The sequence below is a fragment of the Pituophis catenifer genome, unplaced genomic scaffold (genome assembly GCF_029215685.1).
Source record: "Pituophis catenifer annectens isolate HBS135680 unplaced genomic scaffold, rPitCat1.0.hap2 SCAF_8, whole genome shotgun sequence".
Taxonomy (NCBI): Eukaryota; Metazoa; Chordata; class Lepidosauria; order Squamata; family Colubridae; genus Pituophis; species Pituophis catenifer.
Window position 1 is genome coordinate 27,047,139 of NW_027256888.1, and position 21,994 is coordinate 27,069,132.

Genomic DNA, 21,994 nt, shown 5'->3' on the forward strand with positions numbered 1-21,994 from the left:
TCAAAAAGTCTTTTCATGATTTTTATACTAACTTGTATAAAAGACAGGAGTTAGATATGTCTAATAGATGAATATCTTTTAAAACAACAGTTGCCTAAATTATCTTAAACTCAGACAACTTATGAATGATCCAATAACTGTCTTTGATATATCAGAAGCCATTAAAAAATGAAATCAGGTAAAGTTCCAGGCCTTACAAGATGGCCTTACAAGCCAATACTACAAGTGCAATTTATTCAACCATTAAAGGATACAATGAATATTGGGGGGGGATACCTCAAACGTGGAAGGAAGCTAATATTGTGTTGTTACCGAAGGAGGGTCAAGATGTTACAAAGACAAAGAATTACAGAGCAATTTCATTATTAAACAAGGACTATAAACTCTTTGCTGCAGTTTTGGCAGAAAGACTAAAGGTTTTACAAGCATATATACATGAAGATCAATCTGGCTTCCTGCCAAAAAGACAGCTAAGAGAGTGTTCCGTGCACCTTTGGCGTTTAGTCATGCCGGCCACATGACCACGGAGATGTCTTTGGACAGTGCTGGCTCTTTGGCTTTGAAACGGAGATGAGCACCACTCCCTAGAGTCGGGAACGACTAGCACATATGTGCGAGGGGAACCTTTACCTTTTATGTTGACACACATAAATATAAAATATATAATCTAATGAAAATGTTGAATTATGCAGTACAAAGACATAAAGAATAAAGTGAAAAATAAATTGAAATGAAATGAAAAAATAAAGGAAACAACCTAATTTTATTATAGCAACAAACAAATACATGTTTGACAATTAATATATATATATGAACATCAGCAAGTATTGAGGGCCCAACTGGCAAAAGAAAGCTCAGAACTGTATTAGTTGGAAACAATCAGAAGAGGCCGTCATCCTGCAGTGGATAGACAAAGGCTAAAATGATGATGATGATGATATATGAACATATCGGGAATATTTCATTTTAATGTTTATGTTTAAAGAAGTCTTTACCTGGGTTCCATGAAAATTGTTCCATATTTCTTAGGCAAACTATCAGTAACAGTACATAATTGGTGAATCTCTCTTTGATATCTAAAATAATGATGACAGTAATAATAGTAATTATCTCTTAACGCTACAGAAGTTTCCAGTCTCCTAAAAGCCTACTATATCGAAGATCCATGAGGAAGGCAAACAAGCCACTCATAATTTCATACAGATAGTCCTCAACTTACGACTGTAATGGAGCTTACCCATTATAGTTGCAAGTGATGACAACCGTTGAAACAACCTTGTATAATAATAATAATAATAATAATAATAATAATAATAATAATAATAATAATAATAATAATAATAATAATAATAATTTTATTTCTATACCGCCCTTCTCCCGAAGGACTCAGGGCGGTGTACAGCCAATTTAAAAACACAAGACACAACAATAATTAAAAATTAAAATAATTAAATAGATTTGGCCGATTTAAAACCCCAAAAATTAAAATACCCCAATTTAAAATAACTCCCCCTCTCTCACTAATCCCACTGTTAAATAAACACACAGATTGTTAAACAAGCACGGGGTATCTCATAGGTGACGGAGGTCTTGGGAGGCCCGTCACCCAACTGGGTCTAAAAAGGGGGCAGACAAACAGCCAAAAACTTTGCAAAGCCAAAAATAGCTCAGCAAGTGGGAAGAGCCCAGCTAGATTACATTACAATGCAAGAGAGCTTTCCAAACAAGTCTCCAATGCTTAGCAATGAAACCATCCTTATGGGCTGGATCTCTACTGAGATTAATTAACTGGTCATCAGGGGACTGCAAATCTCTCATGGCTTTTGCTAACTTTGGGGAAGTCAGCTGCCTACATGCAAAGGCAGCAGCTGCAGGACCAATTTCCCAAAACTTTTCCCTTAATCCACGCCCAGAAACCCACATTTTTTCAAAGGCAGTTGACAGGCAGGAAAAAGCATGGAAACCTTTGGAAAACATTTTGCTGCTGGTCTGGCTGCCTTTAGGACCCAGCTCCTGCCATGGCCATTTGTGCCACAGCTGATTTTTCTTTAGAGCTAAACTTTTTCTTCAGCTCCTCAAGGCAAAAAGTTGCAGAAAGATTTTCTTTCCTTCCTTTCCTCTATTCTTTAGCCTGGCAGTGACTCATCAAGGTAAATAATTTACAGATTTTGCTATCCTTTCCAGGCATGCAGTAAATTTAGCAAATTAAGTGGTTAAAAGGGATCAAGATTGGAGGGGATCAAGATTGTTGGTTGGGCCAAACTTTCTTCCTGATACTGAATCAATGGCTTTCAAAACTTTGTGACATCTTGCATGACCTCTAAAATGATAAATGGATTTGCAAATTCGAGCTACCACACTTGGGTTTCAGAAATCCAAATTCTCAATTTTGGGCTTTTTATAGGTTCTTTGGATTTTGCAATTGATACAGCAGGCCAAGCAAACCCAATAAATATCTGTAGCTAAATGACATACAATTTTGACAGACAATTGTATGTGTCAAGTTAGCCACCATTTAGATCTTACTCTAGCGATTTCCAAATTTTCTTTAGAGGAAAGAGATTTGAGAGTTTTCTGACTTTGCCTGCCCATGGATTAAAACATTTGTGACCCCTCTCTAAATTGCTTGTGCCCGTCCACACACACCCCAGATCTAGAATTTGTACAACTCAGTGTTATTAAATCCACCACAGATTTCAGACTCTTACACATAGAAAGTAGCATGAATTGTTATCACCCAAAAATATATACATACCACTGTTTGACATCTGAAATAAATTGTTCTTCTCAAATTTCTTGAAAACACTTCCTTTTATTTCCACAAACTGCATTTTAAAGAAAGCAAATTCCCATTTTAGGTAAATCTGGATTTAAAAGAAAATGTCTACAAAACCAAATTATTACTTCTTAAAAACATCAATAGTGACAGATAAGATTTACATTAGATCCTTCTAACACTTACATTGTTAGACATCATGATAGTAAGAAGTGATTTATTGTGAGAGTTGAAGGCTACATTGAGTGTTGTTGCTTGGACCATAATAAGGATAGCATGCAAGACTGTAGTCACATACATTAAGGAAAAAGAATTTTACCAGAAAATAATTAGTCTGAATTTCAAGATCCCCCTCAATAATCAGTAGAGTCTGATATTTCACCAAGCTCTAGTAAACAATACACTCAAAGTTTCCCTTAACTGTTGATTCAAGCATGCAGTAGAAGTTCCTTTCTTCAATGCATGATTCAAATGAAGTTGCCAAAAGAAGGGGTTATGCATGGTAGTGAATATTGGCCAGTAAACAGTAATCAAATCCACAATATATTTCTTTAGATTAGCTGTAGATTCTTCACATTTATATATATTTCCAAACTGTTCATTCCCCTTATTTTATCCAATCATGAAGGTTTGTATTTCTCTTCTACACATTCATATTTTCTAATATTCTAATATTTTAATTTTTTTTTAAAAAAAATAGCTACAGCATAGAAGAATTTGTTTGGTGGGATAGATCAGAAAATAGCAACAACAAATGGCTTTGTAGGTTGTTGCTGATTCATGAACCAATTCAGACAAGAAGTCACTATTGTTTGTGGCATAAATATTAATTTATTCTTTCCATGAAAAATATTTGTAAAAAAGTTGCTGTGATGATAGCAAATGAAATCAGAGTCAACAAGACTTGTGAAAGCTAACAATACAATAATCTCTGAGATAGAATTGCCCCAAGGTGATTTCACAATGGTCAAAAGTTTCAAGTAGACATTTACATATCCAGATACCCCCAGACCATAGAAGACAACAGTGTTGTGAAATCCTTTGTAAGCCACCATGGTTTTTCTGCCCCCAAACTCTTATAGCATCTTCCCTATCTGTTCCTGGCTGTGACTGAATTGTTGGGCACACTTTGCCACTTTGGTCTGCTGAAAAAAAATCAAAGCATCCATATGTAAATATATACACCAATGGAGACAGCCAGGAGCAGTTCATGAAGTAACTGCATGAATCTGGAAAAAATGCAAAAGTTTCAATGATCTGTTTATTGCAAAGCAGGTTTCTTGAAGAATTTGTATAGCCCCAATGGATAATTCTACTGTAATACGAAAGTCATGCGAAGGTACTTTTTATCAATCTTATAATTTATTTTTATATTTTTAATTAAATACAGAGGCTGCTTTTCCGTGGGACTCCTCATGTGGCCTTATAACTAAAGAAAGTATGATACCAAAACAAATATACCAAAGAAACAATTTAAGTAACAAAACAAGTGAAAATGTTAGCAATAACAAAAAGTCAAACAAAAATATAGCACCATCAAACCAGCATACCAAAAGTATCCTCCCCCACAAGAGAGAAAAGTTGCTAATTTTTTCATGCAAAGGAAGAATGAAAGTACAAGACAAAGAATCATGCATGCTTATTTTAATATTGCGAAACCTTGATTTGGGATTACCCATTTATCAGCTCTGCTGCTGATGCACATGGCTGAAATGTTTTTGTTTGTTTTGTTTTTGTTAAAACAAAACAATTTTATTAAATTTATATACCGCCCTACTCTCGAAGGACTCAGGGCGGTGAACAGGGACAAAATAAAATACATAGATACAAAAGTTAGAAACATAATTAAAACCAGATTAAATAATTTAGCCCAAGACAATTAAAAATCCCAATAATTTAAAACAGATTAAAATTTCGATTTAAAAGAATTTTAAAACAGGGGAGAAAATTAGGCCAGGCCGGCTTGCTGGAATAGGAGGGTCTTAAGAGCACGGCGGAAAGTGCGCAGATCCGGGATCCTCCGTATCTCTGGGAGGAGCTCGTTCCAGATAGTGGGTGCCCCCATAGAGAAGGCCCTCCCCCTGGGGGTCGCCAGTCGATATTGTTTGGCTGACGGCACCAAGAGGAGCCCCTCTCTATGAGAGCATACCGGCCGGTGGGAGGCTGTTTGTGGTAGTAGGCGGTCCCGTAAATAACCAGGTCCTAAGCCATGGAGCGCTCTAAAGGTGGTGACCAAAACCTTGAAGCGCACCCGGAAGACCACTGGGAGCCAGTGCAGCTCGCGCAGGAGAGGTGTCATACGGGAGCGCCATGTTGCTCCCATAACCACCCGCGCGGCCGCACTATGCGCCAGTTGGAGCCGCCGGGTGCTCCTCAAGGGGAGCCCCATGTAGAGAGTGTTACAATAGTCCAGGCGGGAAGTGACGAGGGCATGAGTGACTGTGTGTAGGGAGTCCCGATCCAGAAAGGGACGCAACTGGATCAGGTGAATCAGGCGAACCTGATAAAAAATCCTCCTGGTCACGGCCGTCAAGTGCTCTTCTAAAGACAGCCGTGAATCCAGGAGGACACCCAAGTTGCGAGCCCTCTCCGTGGGGGACAGTGAATCACCCCCAATAATCAGCGATGGCGTCAACTGATTATATCGGGACGTCGGAAACCACAGCCATTCGGCCTTGGATGGGTTGAGCCTGAGCCTGTTCCTCCCCATCCAGATCCGCATGGCCTCCAGACACCGGGACATCACTTCAAGGGCATCGTTGGGGTGGTCCGGGGTGGAGATGTACAGCTGGGTGTCATCAGCTTACTGATGGTACTTCACCCCGAAACCATGGATGATCTCGCCCAGTGGCTTTATGGAGTTGGGTTTGCCTTCTTCAAAAGAAACTGAAACTATTTTGGATCATAAGTCATTTAATTAAGTTGAGTGCTTCTTGAGTAGTGAATCATGTGACTGCAGGGAGGAAGGTGCTCCAGCTCTCCTCATGCGTAAGTCTGCTTGTTTTAGGTGTGTCTGTTTAAGTGAGTGAATCATGTGACTGCAGGGAGGAAGGTGCTCCAGTTCATCTCATGAATGAATCTGCTTGTTTCTAGGGGGAGGGGAGAGTGGCTGTTTGATTGAGTATAAGTGGGAAGTCTTGTTAGCTGTGTGCGTGGGAAAAACTGGTTAGATGGTGTCCCGTCAGCCTTGGTAGGCAACTCATGTAGGAGAAGGAAAACTCTGATCTCAAACCTCCACTGCCTTGTGGCTATACCCATCTATGAGAAAGTCTTCAGGAGTCAACCTCAAGGCAAAACCTGGAGCAGGAGTCCTGAGGTGAGAAGGAATGCTAGAGGAGTAATACCTCTCTAAAAACCCTTGGTCCAGCTGGCCCGGCTGGTAGCACCTCGTAAGGGCCCCTTTCCAGGGTTACAGGAGAAGATGGTCAACTGTTTTGAAGATGGGCTTATGCCCCAATGGCAGATAAAACGCCAGAACCATCTTCTAGGAGAAGGGAAACTCTGATTACAAACCTCCACTGCCTTGTGGCTACTCTACTACTGGAAAAGGCTTCAGAAGTCAACCTCGAGGCAAAATCCGGAGCCGGAGTCCCAGAAGCAGTTCATCACTGTGTACAGTCACGTTCTGGTAACTCCTGCAACGCAGCTGGAACTAAGCGTATCGGCTTAGTTATCGGTATTGGACTATTTCAGCAACATGGAAAGGGGGGATCTGCTGCTTGGGTAACAGTCTATCCTCCATATTAATCTACCCAGGCCTCATGCTCTGGAGAGGACACTCCAGCTTTGCATACAGCATTGAAAAAACATGGGAAGTGGCAGTTACCGGTTATAAGTCCTTGCTTGATTGGCGTAGAGTGTGACGTCAGGGGCCACTTTCATCGCTGGAAGAAGTCATTGTACCTCATTGGGCAGCTACCATCCACCTTAAGATGGGCAGCCCCCAGCATGTAAGGTGCTGCCCCGCCACGGTCTGTTAACCTCACAGGGTGTGTGGGGTTTAGGGTCAAAACTGACAAGCAGATCGATAACTTTGCACCATGCAACAAACATAAGAAAACTTTAGCCTTAGTTGGGCGCCTGGAATGTTTGGACAATGACCCCCGGCCTTTCTGACGATTTACAAGAGATAGATGACGTACATAAGACACCTGCCATTGACATGGAGTTGAGCAATCTGCAGATGGACATCATTGCACTTCAAGAGACAAGATTGTTAGACTCGGGATCTGTTAAGGAGAGAAACTTCTTGTTCTTCTGGCAGTGAAAACCATCAAACGAGTCTAGGGAATATGGTGTTGGCTTCGCGGTCAGAAACACCCTACTAGGATCCATTACTCCACCTGCTGCAGGAAGTGAAAGAATTCTGTCCTTGCAGCTCCACTGATCAGCAGGGCTGGTTACTCTTACTAGCACATATGCACCAACATTATCATCTTCAGTAGAATCCAAAGGCAAATTCTACGACAATCTGGCTGCTACTATTAAGAAAATCCCTGAGAAAGAAACACTGTTTATCCTGAGCGATTTTAATGCCAGAGTTGGAGCTGATTATAGCTCTTGGCCCACTTGTTTAGGTCAGTTCGGTGTCAGGACGATGAACGAAAATTGCCAACGCCTGCTGGAGTTTTGCTGCTACTATGGTTTTTGTGTTAGCAATACATACCTTAAAACAAAGCCTCAACACAGAGTCTCTTGGAGACATCCAAGTTCAAAGCATTGGCACCATCTCGACTTGATTCTTACCAGGTGCTCCAACCTCCCAATATTACAATCACACACAGCTATCAGGGTGCTTATTGCGATACAGACCACTCCTTGGTGTGCAGCAGAATAAAACTGCAAACAAAGGGTTTGAATCACTTCAAGAAAGAAGGAAGACCACGAATTGATATCAACAAGACACGCAATCAGGGCAAAGTGGAAGAATTTGCACAAGCACTCAAGGAAACTCTCCCAGCCCTGGCTGAAGTAAATGCATCTGAACGATGGGAATATTTCAAGAATGCTGTTTATAGCACCCGCCTTGTCAGTATTTGTAAGGAGATCAGAAAGACAGCAGATTGGTTTGAAGCCCATTCGGAGGACTTGACACCAGCCATTGAGGAACAAAGGAGAGCTCTAATTGCATATAAAGCCTGTTACAGGTTCTGCAAGCTGCTCATAGCAAAGTCCAACAGACTGCCAGGAGATGTGCTAACGATTATTGGCTGCAGCTTTGCTCTCGGATCCAGATAGCAGCTGACACAGGCAACATCAAGGGGATGTATGATGGCATCAAGCAGGCCTTAGGTCCAACACAGAAGAAATCTGCCCCTCTGAAGTCTGCTAAGGTGAGGTTATTCAGAACTGAACACAGCAGATGGCACGCTGGGTGCAGCACTACTCTGAGTTCTAGTCCAGAGAAAATGTGGTAACTGAAGAAGCATTGCCTGCCTGTCGTAGCCTTCATAGATCATATGAAGGCTTTTGACTTGGTTAGCATGGATGGCCTTTATAAAATTCTCCCCAAAATTGGATGTCCACCTCAGCTCCTCAACATCATCAGGTCCTTTCATGAGGAAATGAAGGGCACTGTAGTTTTGATGGCTTAACATCAGATTCCTTTGATATTCGAAGTGGAGTGAAGGAGGGCTGTGTCCTTGCGCCAACTTTATTTGGGATCTTTTTTGCTCTCATGCTGAAACATGCTTTTGGAACTGCAACAGAGGGTATTTACCTCCGCACCAGATCAGACAGAAAACTCTTTAATCTCCCTAGATTGAGAGCAAAATCTAAAGTTCAGCTGAAATGCTTACGGGATTTCCTCTTCGCTGACGATGCTGCCGTCACTGTTCACTCTGCTGAAGACCTTCAACAACTTATGGACAGTTTTAGCAAGGCCTGCCAAATCTTTGGACTAACAATCAGCCTGAAAAATACACAAGTCATGGGTCAGGACATGGATTCACCTCCCTGTATTACTATCTCTGCACAAGAACTGGAGGTCGTCCATGACTTTGTGTATCTCGGCTCAAATATCTCTGACACTCTCTCTTTAGATTCTGAGCTGAATAAACATATTGGTAAAGCGGCCACCATATTTTCCAGACTTACAAAAAGAGTATGGCTTAATAAGAAGCTGATGGAACATACAAAGATCTAGGTCTATAGAGCCTGCGTCCTGAGCACACTCTTGTATTGCACTAAGACTTGGTCCCTTTACACATGGCAGGAGAGAAAGTTGAACACCTTTCATATGTGCTGTCTCCGACGTATTTTTGGCATTACCTGGCAGGACAAAGTTCCAAATAGCGCAGTCTTGGAACATGCTGGAATTTTTAGCATGTATACACTATTGAAACAGTGACATCTATACTGGCTTGGGCTGAGAATGGCTGATGGTCAGATTCCGAAAGATCTCATGTATGGAGAATTAATGCAGGGAAAGCGCCTCAGAGGGAGACCACAGCTGCGATATAAGGATATCTGCAAGAGGGACCTAAAGGCCCTGGGAATGGATATTAACAACTGGGAAACCTTGACCTCCAATCATTCATTTTGGAGGCTAAAGATGCAGCATAGCCTTCTCCAATTCGAAGAGACACTTGTTCGGCAGGCTGAGGCAAAGAGGCAGTCCCGGAACAAGCGAAATCTGGGGGCTGGGCAGGGGACAGAATGTATCTGCCCTCAGCGTGGAAAGGATTGCCACTCTTAAATTGGCCTTTTTAGCCACACTAGATGCTGTTTTAGGACCTCTTTCCAGAGCACAATACCATAGCCTTTTGAGACTGAAGGATGCCAATGCAATGCCAATGCCAATGTCTTGATGACATATCATAGAGGAGTTTGAAAATCAAGCAAGTAAGAAGGATGAAGAAAAGCTTTTATTTGTTGGCATTAACCACGGAAACATTGAGGAAAAGTACTAAATGTTATAATATAGCCTATTAGAAGCAAACTCCAAAGACTTCAGTCATTACTGAAATGTTTCTAATACATGCCAAAATTGTTTATTATCCAAGAATAGTCTGTAAAGTATGTTATTTATGGATGGACAGAAGGAGAGATTTAAATAATCTGTAAAGGTCTTTTGAAACTAAATTAAATGAAGTACTTTGAATTAGGATTAGCAACCTACAGATTTAGCCCCAGCCAATGAGCAAGCTGGACTGTGAAAAATATCCCCCTTTTACTCACTGCTAACATGTGTCTCAGACAATAATGAGACTGGAACCCGCCAAGCTGGACAGTTAGTCCTTTATAGGAACAAAAGCCCATCCACCCCAGTTTTTTTTCCTGCCTATGCATGTTTTCCAACACAGAGAACCCCTTTTATGTCTTCAGGGAAAGCTTTAACTCTTATTTTTTTTCCCCAATTTTTTTTTATTATTTTTTAAACATAAAACATTAAATACATCTTTTTAGAGCAAGGGTTTGGTCCGTCATAAAGTAAGTACAATTATTCAAATTCCCTCCATCAATTTTGTTCCAAATTTTGTCCATTTACATCTTTAAAAAAAAAGAAAAGAAAAAAGAAAAAAAAATCTTATTTTAAACATTTATCATTCTATTACGCCCAAAATTCTAAACAATAAACACCATTCTAAATCTTTATCATTTTAACAATCAATATTTCATATATATTCCTCAGTCCTAAGACCCATTACCACAAATCTATATTTTACTTCACTTAAATGACATCTAATATCCATAATCTTAACAAAAAAGTATTTTCCTCCTTTCTTAAAGTCATTTCATAAGCAATTAACATTTCCTTCTATAGTTTACTTCCACAATACTTTATTTTGTTTATTTCAAATTTATTCTCATATTCTATTGAGCCTAATTTTTAGCTAATTCATAGTTTAAATGTCTATTTCCCAGCTGTATTTTCCAATACGCCTATCTCTATTTATTTAGACTGGTTTACAGTTTAGCTCCTATTCTCCAATAAAATCTCTTTGATTTCCCCCTAAATTTAATTTTTAGTTGGTTTGCATCTTAATCTGCTGCTTTCCAGCAATGCTTTCCTCCACTCCTTTCCTTAATTATTTTGGCTAGTTCACAGTATTATTTTAACTGCACACCAACCTTCTCCTTAACTCCTCCTAAATCTATTAAAAAACTGGTTCACAACTCGAGTAGTTGCTTTCCAGCAATGCTTTCCTCCACTCCTACCCCTATTTTTAACTGGTTCACAACTTTATTTCAATTGATCCCCAGGTATAATCTCCTCCACTCCTAACTTTTTATTTTTGGCTAGTTCACAGTTTTGCTTTAACTGTTACCTGGAGTATGCTTTCCTCCACTCCTAACTCAATATTTTGGCTGGTTCACAGCTTTGCTTTAACTGTTTCCAGCATATGCTTTCCTCCACTCCTAACTCTTATTTTTATTTTTAACTGGTTCCCAGTTTACTTTAACTGTTCTCCAGTATGATGCTTTCCTCCACTCCTACCTTATTTGTAAAACTGGGTCACAGCTTTACTTTGACTGATCTCCAGTCATGCTTTCCTTCACTCCTAAATTCATTTATTTAAACTAATTCGTAGCATTTATCTCTTATTCAGTTGTTTAGCTCCAAATTACTTCAAAGTGTGTTACCAATATTGTTTTCCAATCTATTCTCCTCCATGTCTCTTACCAATTTAAGATAGAAATATATTTCAATAAATATTTTATCTCTTATTCTCTCCTAAATTTTCTTCCATTCCATGCTTGTTTCTTATTTTCAATAAAAAACATTTTAAGCCACTTTAAGATCAATTTTTTATGATTATTAACTCTATAAATATTTCTTTTTAGCATCCAACACCTTGAAAAGAAAACATTTTCTTCCATATTATTAAATCTGTAAATAATGCTTGTTGAGAATACAAAATTTAAAAAGGCATTAGAATATCCAAAATCCTGTTTTTCTTCAATCAGTTATGCTCTTATTTCTTAATCAAATTGTTTATATATTTATATAAAAAATAATAGTAATAAAAAAGAGAGCAATAACAATAATAGTTACAATAAAAAAGAAAAAAAACAATACTAAAAAAGAAAAAGAAAAGGGAAGAGAGTAGAAATATAAGCAAAGAAGTCAAATGGGTTAAAGAAAGAAAATAGAGGGGAAAAAACAAAACAAAAAGAAAGATACAAAAAGAAAGAAAGAGAGAGAGAGCATAGAGAAGGAAAAAAAGATATCTCCTAACATTATTCAGTCACCCAGAAACTATTACATTCATTTAAATCAAGGTATAATATTTTGTTGTCTTGTTACATGATATATTCCATAATTCCTTTCTCCAGTCTATCCAGATATGTATCTTTTCCATTTCAATGTCATCAAAGTTATGAATTCTACAGAATTAGTTCTGAAGCAATTCCATATATGGTATCATCATGTCCTTCTTCTATTGCCACACCCTTCTTTTGTTGCCACATTTATTAGTTCAATTATCATTGTTCCATTTAATTTCTTCTTTCTATTCTTCAATAAATCCTCCAGTGTACAGATTATATATCCTAAGTCAAGTTCTCTAACTCATAACAAGCAACAAAGTTTCTCTTTTCAAGTAACAAGTGGAATTTACACTTTCCCTTTAGCTGGCAACCATTTTGTCCGTCTCCGTTTGTCTTTTTCTTTGCTTTTAAAGGCATAATTATTTCCTCTTCTCCTTCCTCTCTCCCAGACACAGTCCAATCTCATTTATCCACCAAAAAGAAAAGAAAAAATATGTCCAGATCTATAATCAGACATCTCCAAGAAGTCAGCAATTCACGCTATCCACCAACAGGTCTTTTGTCTTTGTACCCCAATAGTTCTCAGCCGCTAACAAGGCTGGGGCAAAGTAATTGTAAATTAGCGTTTGTGGGAAGTTCTGCCTGGGCCAATGTCCACTCACCCGGCATCCAAACTCCCGGCTCCACTCCCCGCTTCTCCACCTCTCCTCCTGCACATTCTTATATCCTGGTTGCTGCGGTCTCAGGGCAGCTGCCATGGCCGCTGCTCCATCGCCACCGGCGCAGAGGGTAAACCTCCAGCCCCGAGAAACCTGCCCGTTCCTCTCGGCTGTCCGAGGGGTCCCTCTCTATCCCCGTCCCTGCAGGACCGGGTAGGTCCAAGGACCTACTGGCAGGGGCTTGGCAGACGGGGTTTTTGCGGGGCTCCGAAGTGCCCGCTAATTCCCCGTCTGTATCCCCGCGGCGCCAACCGGAAGTCAGCTTTAACTCTCCTTCATAGTCCTCAAATCCAGTCAACTATTCAATAGTTCCCTCAATTCTCTGGGGTCTTTTGATGGAAAAAATAATTAGTAAGTTTTCAAGATTCTTCATTTTTATTTTGTAAGAACAATTCACAGAACCCATTAAAATAGCTTTTAAACTTCTGTTTACATAGAACCTGCCTTTGTAAATGTTCAGAACAACTATTCTATTTGTATTGACTATTGCTGTTTCTTCTAAGGCCATACAGCTACCACATATGACCAAGGGAAGGAGAATAAGTGATGCCTAGATTTGTTTGTACAGCGGAATGAAGAAACTGCCTTATAAAAGTGCAAATCCTAGGAAAGAATCGGTCCAGAGAAATAGGCTGCTGTTCCATTTTTTTCTTGCAAACTAAGGTTTTTCAGTTTACTGTTTTATAAGAGCTCCTTTGTTCCCTATCAGGATTTGTTGCCTTCTTTACACAAAAGCCAAGAATTTATAGATTTTTTTAAACTACATACGCACACCCCGAAATAACACAAAAGGATACAGACATACAGCACTGCCATGAAGAAATGGGGAATGACCCCTATGTGTGCTCTTTTCCTTTCTTTTGGTTCTGTTGCAGTCCAATAGAGAGCATCCAAGATATCTTGTCCAAAAGATGAAAATAAACGATCAGCTACCTAGAGAGATGTACATGAGCATCAGAAGGTTATTTTAATTTTGCAGCTTGCTTCTCTTAAGCAAAAGTTACTTGACTTTAGGGCCATAATGCAAATCCATTTGAAGATTAAGATACAACAGTGTATGCATAAACTTCTGGGTTCAGACTTTTGAATTATTATGTTACCTATTGCATTTTTTACACATCAGCATTTAAAATAATTTTAATCATTTAAGATTATTCAGAACAAAAACAACACAAAGCTTGTACCTAGTATCTTGGTACAAAGTTTCCACTGCTTAGGGAAACCCAGTTTTTCATCCTTGATTGTCTTTCTGGCCCAGTTCTGTTATTAAGCTTAAACAATCACTTTCACAATTGATTTCAACTTCCTTATGTCTTGGTTACAGTAATTGTTTTCTCTATGTAACTTTAGGAGAAAGCTCTCTTGTACCTTTTCTGCTATGTTACTCTGGATATAATTATGCATTAATTTCTTTCTAGCTTTCTACTTAGAGAGATAAAACTACCTTTGCTCAGGTCATATGCTTTGACACTGGTCATAGGCAGCCCCAATTAGATCTATTCAACTTAAACATGCAACACAGAAAATATTCAAGAGGCCTGTGTAGCTGTGGATCAGAGGAATATCAGTAGTAGAATAAGCCTATAATTAACTGGGCAGCCTTAACAGAAACTCTTAATTTAAATCCATGTGGAAATACTGGCCTCATTAGTTAGACACATCTGCTTAAACTGAGTACTGGAGCAAGGATACATGTGTGTCTGTGAAATATTCAGGTCCATCAGTATAATCAGGAGTGGAGCATCAAAGCTAAAGGTTGGCTGGGGAATTGTGGGACTTGGAAGTCCACATATCTTCAAGATGCCAAAGGTTGAGAAACACTCCCTAACAATGCTAACTGTTGTCTTTTTCCTTTATCTGCAACTCTGCAGGACTGTGGTCAAAGATGCATCTAGCTTACAGAGTTGTTGAGAAGTAATATTTTGGCACTCTCATGCATGTTGAAGTCTCGTTTAACCTTTGAATCTCTGCATAATTTTTTAAAAAGGCAAAAAACAGAAGATATATTCTTCCTAAATGAAATAAGAGTAATAATTATTAGCTTCAAGCTGAAGACAGAATTCATTTGTTCTCCAAAGAATTTGTTTCTTTTGAACATAATTTGGATAAAAAGCAAGAACGAGTTCAACTCTCCATTTGACCCTGAACTGGGTCATTGTCAGAATCATCTTTTTTTTTTTTTGGAATTTTTTTTTATTTTTAAACAAAACTTAAAACATAAAACAATTATCATCCATTACAATTACAGAAAGTGTCTTGATCGTTACAAATCTTTTGTGCTTAATCCTCTATCCAACATTTTCTTATTTAACAGTTTATTACATTATTATTCTCATTTACCAATTATTTAACAGTAAATTGTCCTCTATAAGGGGAAAAAAAAACCCCTTTATATGTTTTATTATCTTATCCATTTCATATTTCATATTTCATTTCCATTCTTTCTTGTCTAACCATTGATAAAATAAATCCCATATCAAATAATATTGTTTATCTTCTTGTTCCCTAATTTCAAATGTCAATTTACTCATTTCAGCACACTCCAAAATTTTCTTGATGTCGTCATCCGTGGGTATCTTCTCACCTTTCCAGTTTCTAGCAAATACAATTCTAGCCGCCGTTAAAACATTCACAATTAAATATCTCATTTCTCTATTGTATATTTCTGGTAAAATCCCCAATAAAAATATCTCTGGTTTAAAGTAAATATGTTTCTTTGTCATTTTTTCCAACCATTTGTGGATTTTAGTCCAATATCTTTTAGCTTCTGCTAAAAGAATCATCTATTTTACAACAGCTATGCATTGATAACCCTCTAAATCCCAAAGGTGCTTTTTCAGGAGGCAACTGGACTTTCTTGTTTGTTTGTTTGGGGGGTTTTTTTTGGTTTTTCCCCACCATTTTGTGGAGAATGGAAGGATTTATACTCCTTGCAGACAACTGGTCATTTGCATTCTTTTTAGAGAGTCATTGAGGCCACTTGGAGGTTTATCTGTGTCCCCAGGGTCACCTGAGTGCAAATAGCTGTGAAGTTACAATGGCATTGAATGAGGAGATTTAAGGCTAATCTTTGAAGTTGTCATAGGTCCAGTAATTGCTGAGTGATTATGATTTGGTGCTTGGCAACTGGTTTGCAATTATGATGGTCATAGCATCCTGCAGTCACATTATTGTTTTCCACAGAGTTAATGGGGAAGCCAGCAGGGTTGTAAGTGGTAATCTCTTGACTGGAGAATGCTGCTACCATGTGCAATTTATCTATTGTTGGCAAATAGGACTGCCAGAAATGCTATCATGAGTAAGTACAGTTATATGAGACCGCACTGCTTAGCAATGAAATGCCTGATCCCAATTACCATTGTAAAGTGAGGGCTACCTGTATTCCTAACACAGTGAAAAAGGAATTACAACAAAGCTTTGATATGTTAAGGAAGACTGGGTGGTATTCATTATTTACTTACCTCAAGCATATTATAGATGATGTAGAGCTTAATTACAGACTGTCCTCTTATCAGGTGGTACATCATGGAATAGTCAACATAGTGCATCATGAAGTAGCAAATTACAAGTATTACACCTTTGAAAATATCACACACCTGGGCTGGCTGCAGCAGGCGTCTATCGCTGAAATATAAATAACAAAATAAAGAACACATTTGATACAGATGAAGCCATTGATTACTAAATAAATCAGCTTCCCTACAGAAAGAGCACTTCTAGCACCTGCTTGGGCTTTTTCTTCTTCAACTGGCAGATCCCTTTCTGTTAGTCTAATAGGATGAGATAGCAGTTGGTTTCTGTTTTTGTGGCCTGTTTCTGTTTTAGAGTTTTTTACTTTTATTCATGTCGTTTAGAGATTTGTAGCCTCAATTGTACAAACTACTTGAGCCTTTGAAGCTGAAAGTTAATTAATTAATTCCACATTTAAGGATCCATAGTGTGCCCTGAGGAGTTTCTAAGGCTCTATTAAGTGGTTGGTTTACCTAAGAAATAGACCCAGCATGGAGCTGTCCCGAAAGCCAGGAGAGGCGTGGTTGAGTTTTAACCACAAAGTGAATGCAGAAATGTTCTTCCACCTTATCCTGCCACTGTCTGGCAGCTTGACAGAGTTTGGAGCTGAAGGATAGAGCCTTCAGCCAAAACATCATAGCTAGTCGATGAGTCAAACACATTCCAACTGCTTGCTGACTGGAGGAGGAGGAGAGAAGTCGCCAAGCAACCAGCTCCCATCTTGGTTGGACAATGTGACAGTTTGCTTTGGAAACTAAAACCTATATTGGGGAGAAAAGCCCAGGAACTTCAGTACTGGCTTTTCACTAGTTAGTGCCAAGATGGTGTATCTAAATAAATTTGTTCTTTGAGAAAACGGATGTTGCTTACCTGAACATCCCTTCTAGGCGCGCTGCTGGAGAATCCAAAAGCGAGGGTTATTCATCAGTCCAGTAGTCAGCACTGAGTGTATGTGTCTTTAAATTTCTTTAGACACGCCCCCTTGTTCGTCAGAGGCTCAGTTTTTGTTCCAGAAGAAACAGTTCAAGGAGACGTGCGAGTTCCAGGTTCAGCAGCCTGACCGGGCGGGTTGGATTCTCCAGCAGCGCGCCTAGAAGGGACGTTCAGGTAAGAAACGTCCGTTCTCCAGCGCGCTGCTTGGAGAATCCAAAAGTGAGGGACATGCCCAAGCAAGTTTTAAATAGGGGTGGGGGTGGGGCGGAAGGCTGTACATGCGTGACCGGAGCAGAACACATAGATTGCAGAACCCACCAACCGAACGAAGAGTCAGCCGAGATGAACGAATCAACTTTATAGTGACGGATGAAAATATTCAGCGACGTCCATGTTGCTGCCTTGCAGATGTCAGTGATGGTGGCCTGAGTCGCCCAAGCAGCCGTGGTGGATGCACTTCGGGTAGAATGAGGTAAAATCCTGCCAGGAATCGGTTTGTTCTGAAGCACGTATGCCTTGGAGATGCAGGCTTTCAGCCATCTCCCGATGGTGGACAAGGAGACCTTCCGTCCCATCGTCGCGGGCAGAAAAGAGACGAACAGTGCTTCCGACTTACGGAAATGCTGAGTCCTCCGAATATACCTGCGCAAAGCCCTGCGGACATCTAAGGTGTGCCATTGGGCCTCTTGCGGATACCTCGGGTCCAGGCAGAAGTCTGGAAGAACCAATTCCTGTTGATGGTGGTAGAGGGAATTGACTTTTGGCAGGAACGATGGGTCCAGCCGAAGAACCACCCGGTCAGGGTAGAATCTGCCAAAGAGCCACTTGTGCCCCACTACCAGGATCTTACATCTGGGTTCCGTTATACATTCCAGCAAGGGGCTGGTTTTTCTGTCCCCGGATCGATGCTGCAACATCCGGACATTGATTCTGCAGATTCTCTCGCTCCAGTCCGTCCCGTTCTTGCTACTGTCTCGTCTTCTCAGGAAGATGATTTCATGCATCTCCATTGTCCCGTGGGATGTTGCAGATTCAAGGAGAAGCCATGTTGCTGAAGGCAGTGGCAAACCATGGCCAGATCCCGTGTGGCGTGGATCTTTGTGGATGATAAGATGAGCACATTGTCCAAATAACAAAGTACTCTGATTGGCATCTGTCGAAGATGTGCAGCTACAGCTGACAGGATCTTTGTAAAGATCCTGGGGGCGGATGAAAGCCCAAAAGGCATCGCCCTGTACTGAAAATGCCGATGATTGTAAGAAAAGCGGAGGAACCGATGTTGAGAAGGCCGGATCGGAATGTGGAGATAGGTCTCCTTGAGGTCCACTGATGCATCCCAAGATAGATTTCAGGGATTGCATTTTGAACTGATGGTATAGGATGTATTTGTTCAGTTCTTTGAGATCCAGGATCCCCCGGCAGGCTCCGGAATGTTTTGGAACCAGGAAAAAGATTGAATAGAAACCGATCCCATGGTGTTCTGTGGGAACCGGCTCTATGGCACAAATGTCGATGAGATGTTGTATCTCTGCCTCAATCAGTCGACGCTTGGTTGGGTTGGATGACACAGGGCACTGTATGAACCTGTTGTGGAGGCAGGATCGAAGCTCCAAGGTCAATCCCAGCTGGATCGTCTGGAATACCCATGCATCCGACGTCGTCGATTCCCATTGGGCTGTGAAGTGCTGAAGGCAGCCGCCAATGGGAAGGTGATGGAGGGCGTCATTTGCCTCTTCGAAAGGCATGGGTCCCCGTACCTCTGAAGGGGCGTTTGGGTGGGGCTGAGCGCCTGCCACGATCTCAGAAGGAAGATCTGTCATAGGAACAATCAAATCCTTGGGAATATTGTCTTGTGACGAAGGACCCACTGGGTCTGGGTTCAGCTCGAAAAGGCTGCCTCTGGCTATATGAGGGGATTTTGCGCTCAGTCCGCCGGTAAGACGAGGGCATGACTTTGCATTTGTCCTTATCTTCCACGAGAATCGGGTCCAACGCTTCCCCGAAGAGATGTGTCCCTTTATATGGGGCTGATGCAAGCCTCCACTTTGACTTCATGTCCGCTCTCCAGTGCCTCAGCCACAGCAGACGCCGGGATGTCACCAAAGAGACCAGGGCACGAGACGCGAACTTGGTGGCATTGAGTGAAGCATCAGCAGAATACTCAGTGGCTGCTACAATCTTATTAATGTCTTGGTGGAACCTCGTGTCCTCCGGTGGCAAATGCTCCTGAAGTTGGCGCAACCAAATGAGGGTCGCCCTGTTGAAAAACGATGCCGAGGTCGCTGCCCTGACCACCCAGGCTGCCGCGTTGTGTGTCTTGCGGGCTGTGAGTTCCACCTTCCGGTCCTCTGTCCGAAGGCTGTTGGCGATGTCATGAGACAGGAGCGAGGATGATGAAGTCAAGTTTGCGACAGGAGTAACCACCACTGCTATGGCCAAGACGTCCTGTAGAGACGGGGCCAAACAGTATAACTTACGGTCAAGACTGGTAGGTGCCGGCAAAGAGGACGGCAGGCTCCAGGATCGCTGCACAACTTCTGTGAAAAGTTGAGGACACGGAATGTATGTCTGTTCAGTTTTAGGAATGTTAAACAGAGTATCGTGCGGCTGAGACGCTGTTGGTGGATTGGAGAGGCCCTCCGAGGTAGCCATATGAGTAGAAGACTTTGCCTTGTGTAGCAAGGACTTAAATAGAGACGGTCGAAAGAGACCAGTGAAGGCTGGTCTGTCAGGAAGGAGATCGTCATTGTCGGAAAACTCCATGTCCCTTTGGGCCTCCTCATCCTCCAGTGAGGAGTCCTCAGCTTGTGCAGAGTCCAACTGAGACGAATAGCTGTCTGCTGGGTGATCGTAGTGAGAGACCTGAGGTGGCGGAGGAGGGACAGCCACAGAAACCGGCCTGTACAATATAGATTGATGTGCACTAGCTGCCAAAGTCTTGGATATAGTTTGAGAAATGAGATTCTCGATGTCACAAGCTAGCATGACAGGTGAAGTTCCCCCCGGGCGGAGCCCCGCGGCCATGGGGATGTAAGTAGCCTCCGGCGGAGGGCGCTGAGTAGGTGGCCAAGTATGAGACAAATCCACCAGAACTGCAATGTCGTGCGAGAGGGCAGTGGGAGGATTTACCACTGCAGGTATCGGAGAAGAGTTGATCACTGGAGTGTGACCCTGGTATACAGAAGGCATGATCCCTGAATGAGGAGCAGAATGCACTACAGGGCCGGCAGTTGGCACGATTGCACGCAAGGCAGTTGACTGAGCCTGTCGCTGAGCCCGATCAAATTGTCGCTCGAGCGCCTTATGACGTCTGTCGGCATCCTTGTTGGCAGCCGAAGAAGATGTGTGACTCCTCGTTGAAACAGTCGGGACAGTGGTATTTCTGGGCCTATCCCGCTTTTTTGTATTTTTCTTTGCAGGACCTGGAGAAGCTGGAGCCTCAGAAGGCCCAGGACTGTGCTCCAAGTCGGAGGAGAGCTCGCAGTCATACATGTTGATAAATGCTGAAGACATGAGGAGAATAAAGGTAAGCAGATGTTTGACACAATGAGAAAATAGACATGCCTCATTAAGGGAAGTTTTCCTTTTTTAAAATATATATATATATATATGGTATAAATTATTCTCATTTACAGAAGGCTGTTTGGTGACAGCAACTCCCCCCCTCCCACTTCTGTTTTCTTAGCACTGGCTGTCTCAAACCTGTGCCAGGTAAAGATATACCAGCCAGGCATGCATCAAGCAAGGGGGCTGCATTGAGAATAGTGGCATGGGATAAAAATCTCCAAAAGACTGTATCCTGCAAACAGTCTTCCCTACAGCAGAAGGCGCCAGAGCGGTTTCCTGATTATTGTTGCCATAAAACTGTCCCTTAACAGATAACTGAATATTTCCCCCAGCCACGGCTTTTGTGCTGGCAAGGTTAACGTATCAGCCCCAGCTCGCCATTGTAGAGCTGTAAGGGGCACAGAAAGGGCGCAGAGAAGCTCCCTGCGCGGCTGTGGCACTGTTGCCGGGCAGAACTACCATCAGAAAGCAGTCTGCGCCTGCGCAGCTCTTTCCCGGGCAAAAATTGAGCTGTAGGCTTACCGCGCATGCGCAAGCCTGTTGCCGGGCAGAAAATGGCCAGAAGGACCATAATGTGCTCTGCCATAATGGCGGCCTCATTACACAAGCGCTTGCACGAATTCACTGGAATCGGCTGCAGCAACGATCCGATCCTTCCCCACAGAATAATAGGCGTGCAGCTACTCAAAAATAGCCCTTGCACCGGAAAATAAGCGATCAGGAAGAGTGTGCCGCTGAGAGCAGGGCAGGGACTCTAAAGCGGCAAATTAGGCTCTAAAAGGACACGAGTTTGCCGCTGAGAGCAGGGCAGGGACTCATTAGCCGCCCCAACAGACACGATTGGCAAATTAATTAAGAAGAAGGTACCCTGGCAAGGCAGAGCTTCTCATTAATAGGTAAATAGATATGGCCAGACAGGGTAGAGGCCAGAAGACTTACCCAGCCATTGACAATGAGGAGCAGAAATAAGGAAAAAAATTCCTTGTTAATCTAAACCAAGTCGAAAATGTCCAAATCGAAATCCAAATCAAGGTCAAGTCCAATCCAAGGTCAGAATAGACGAAACCAAAAGTGAAGAATTTATTCAAAAGTCCAGATACCAGAGATGAGCAAAAAACAAGTCTGATTAGCTCACTGAGTGAATAAAAACTGAGCCTCTGATGAACAAGGGGACGTGTCTAAAGAAATTTAAAGACACATACACTCAGTGCTGACTACTGGACTGATGAATAACCCTCGCTTTTAGATTCTCCAAGCAGCGCGCTGGAGAACAGAA

At 41.6% G+C, this 21,994-nt stretch overlaps 1 protein-coding gene across 6 annotated transcripts in view; it reads right to left on the reverse strand.

The window, feature by feature from the left end:
• The window catches only part of TAPT1 (transmembrane anterior posterior transformation 1), a 237,882-nt gene that overhangs the window by 42,392 nt on the left and 173,496 nt on the right, over positions 1-21,994 (reverse strand). For all 6 annotated transcript variants that reach the window (XM_070948705.1, XM_070948704.1, XM_070948703.1 and 3 more), the window contains 5 exons: positions 16,170-16,332; positions 13,506-13,641; positions 2,963-3,060; positions 2,756-2,825; positions 996-1,076 (listed from right to left, as the gene is read on the reverse strand). In XM_070948705.1, coding sequence (XP_070804806.1) covers positions 996-1,076; positions 2,756-2,825; positions 2,963-3,060; positions 13,506-13,641; positions 16,170-16,332 — 548 coding nt within the window. The remainder of the gene's footprint in view (positions 1-995; positions 1,077-2,755; positions 2,826-2,962; positions 3,061-13,505; positions 13,642-16,169; positions 16,333-21,994) is intronic.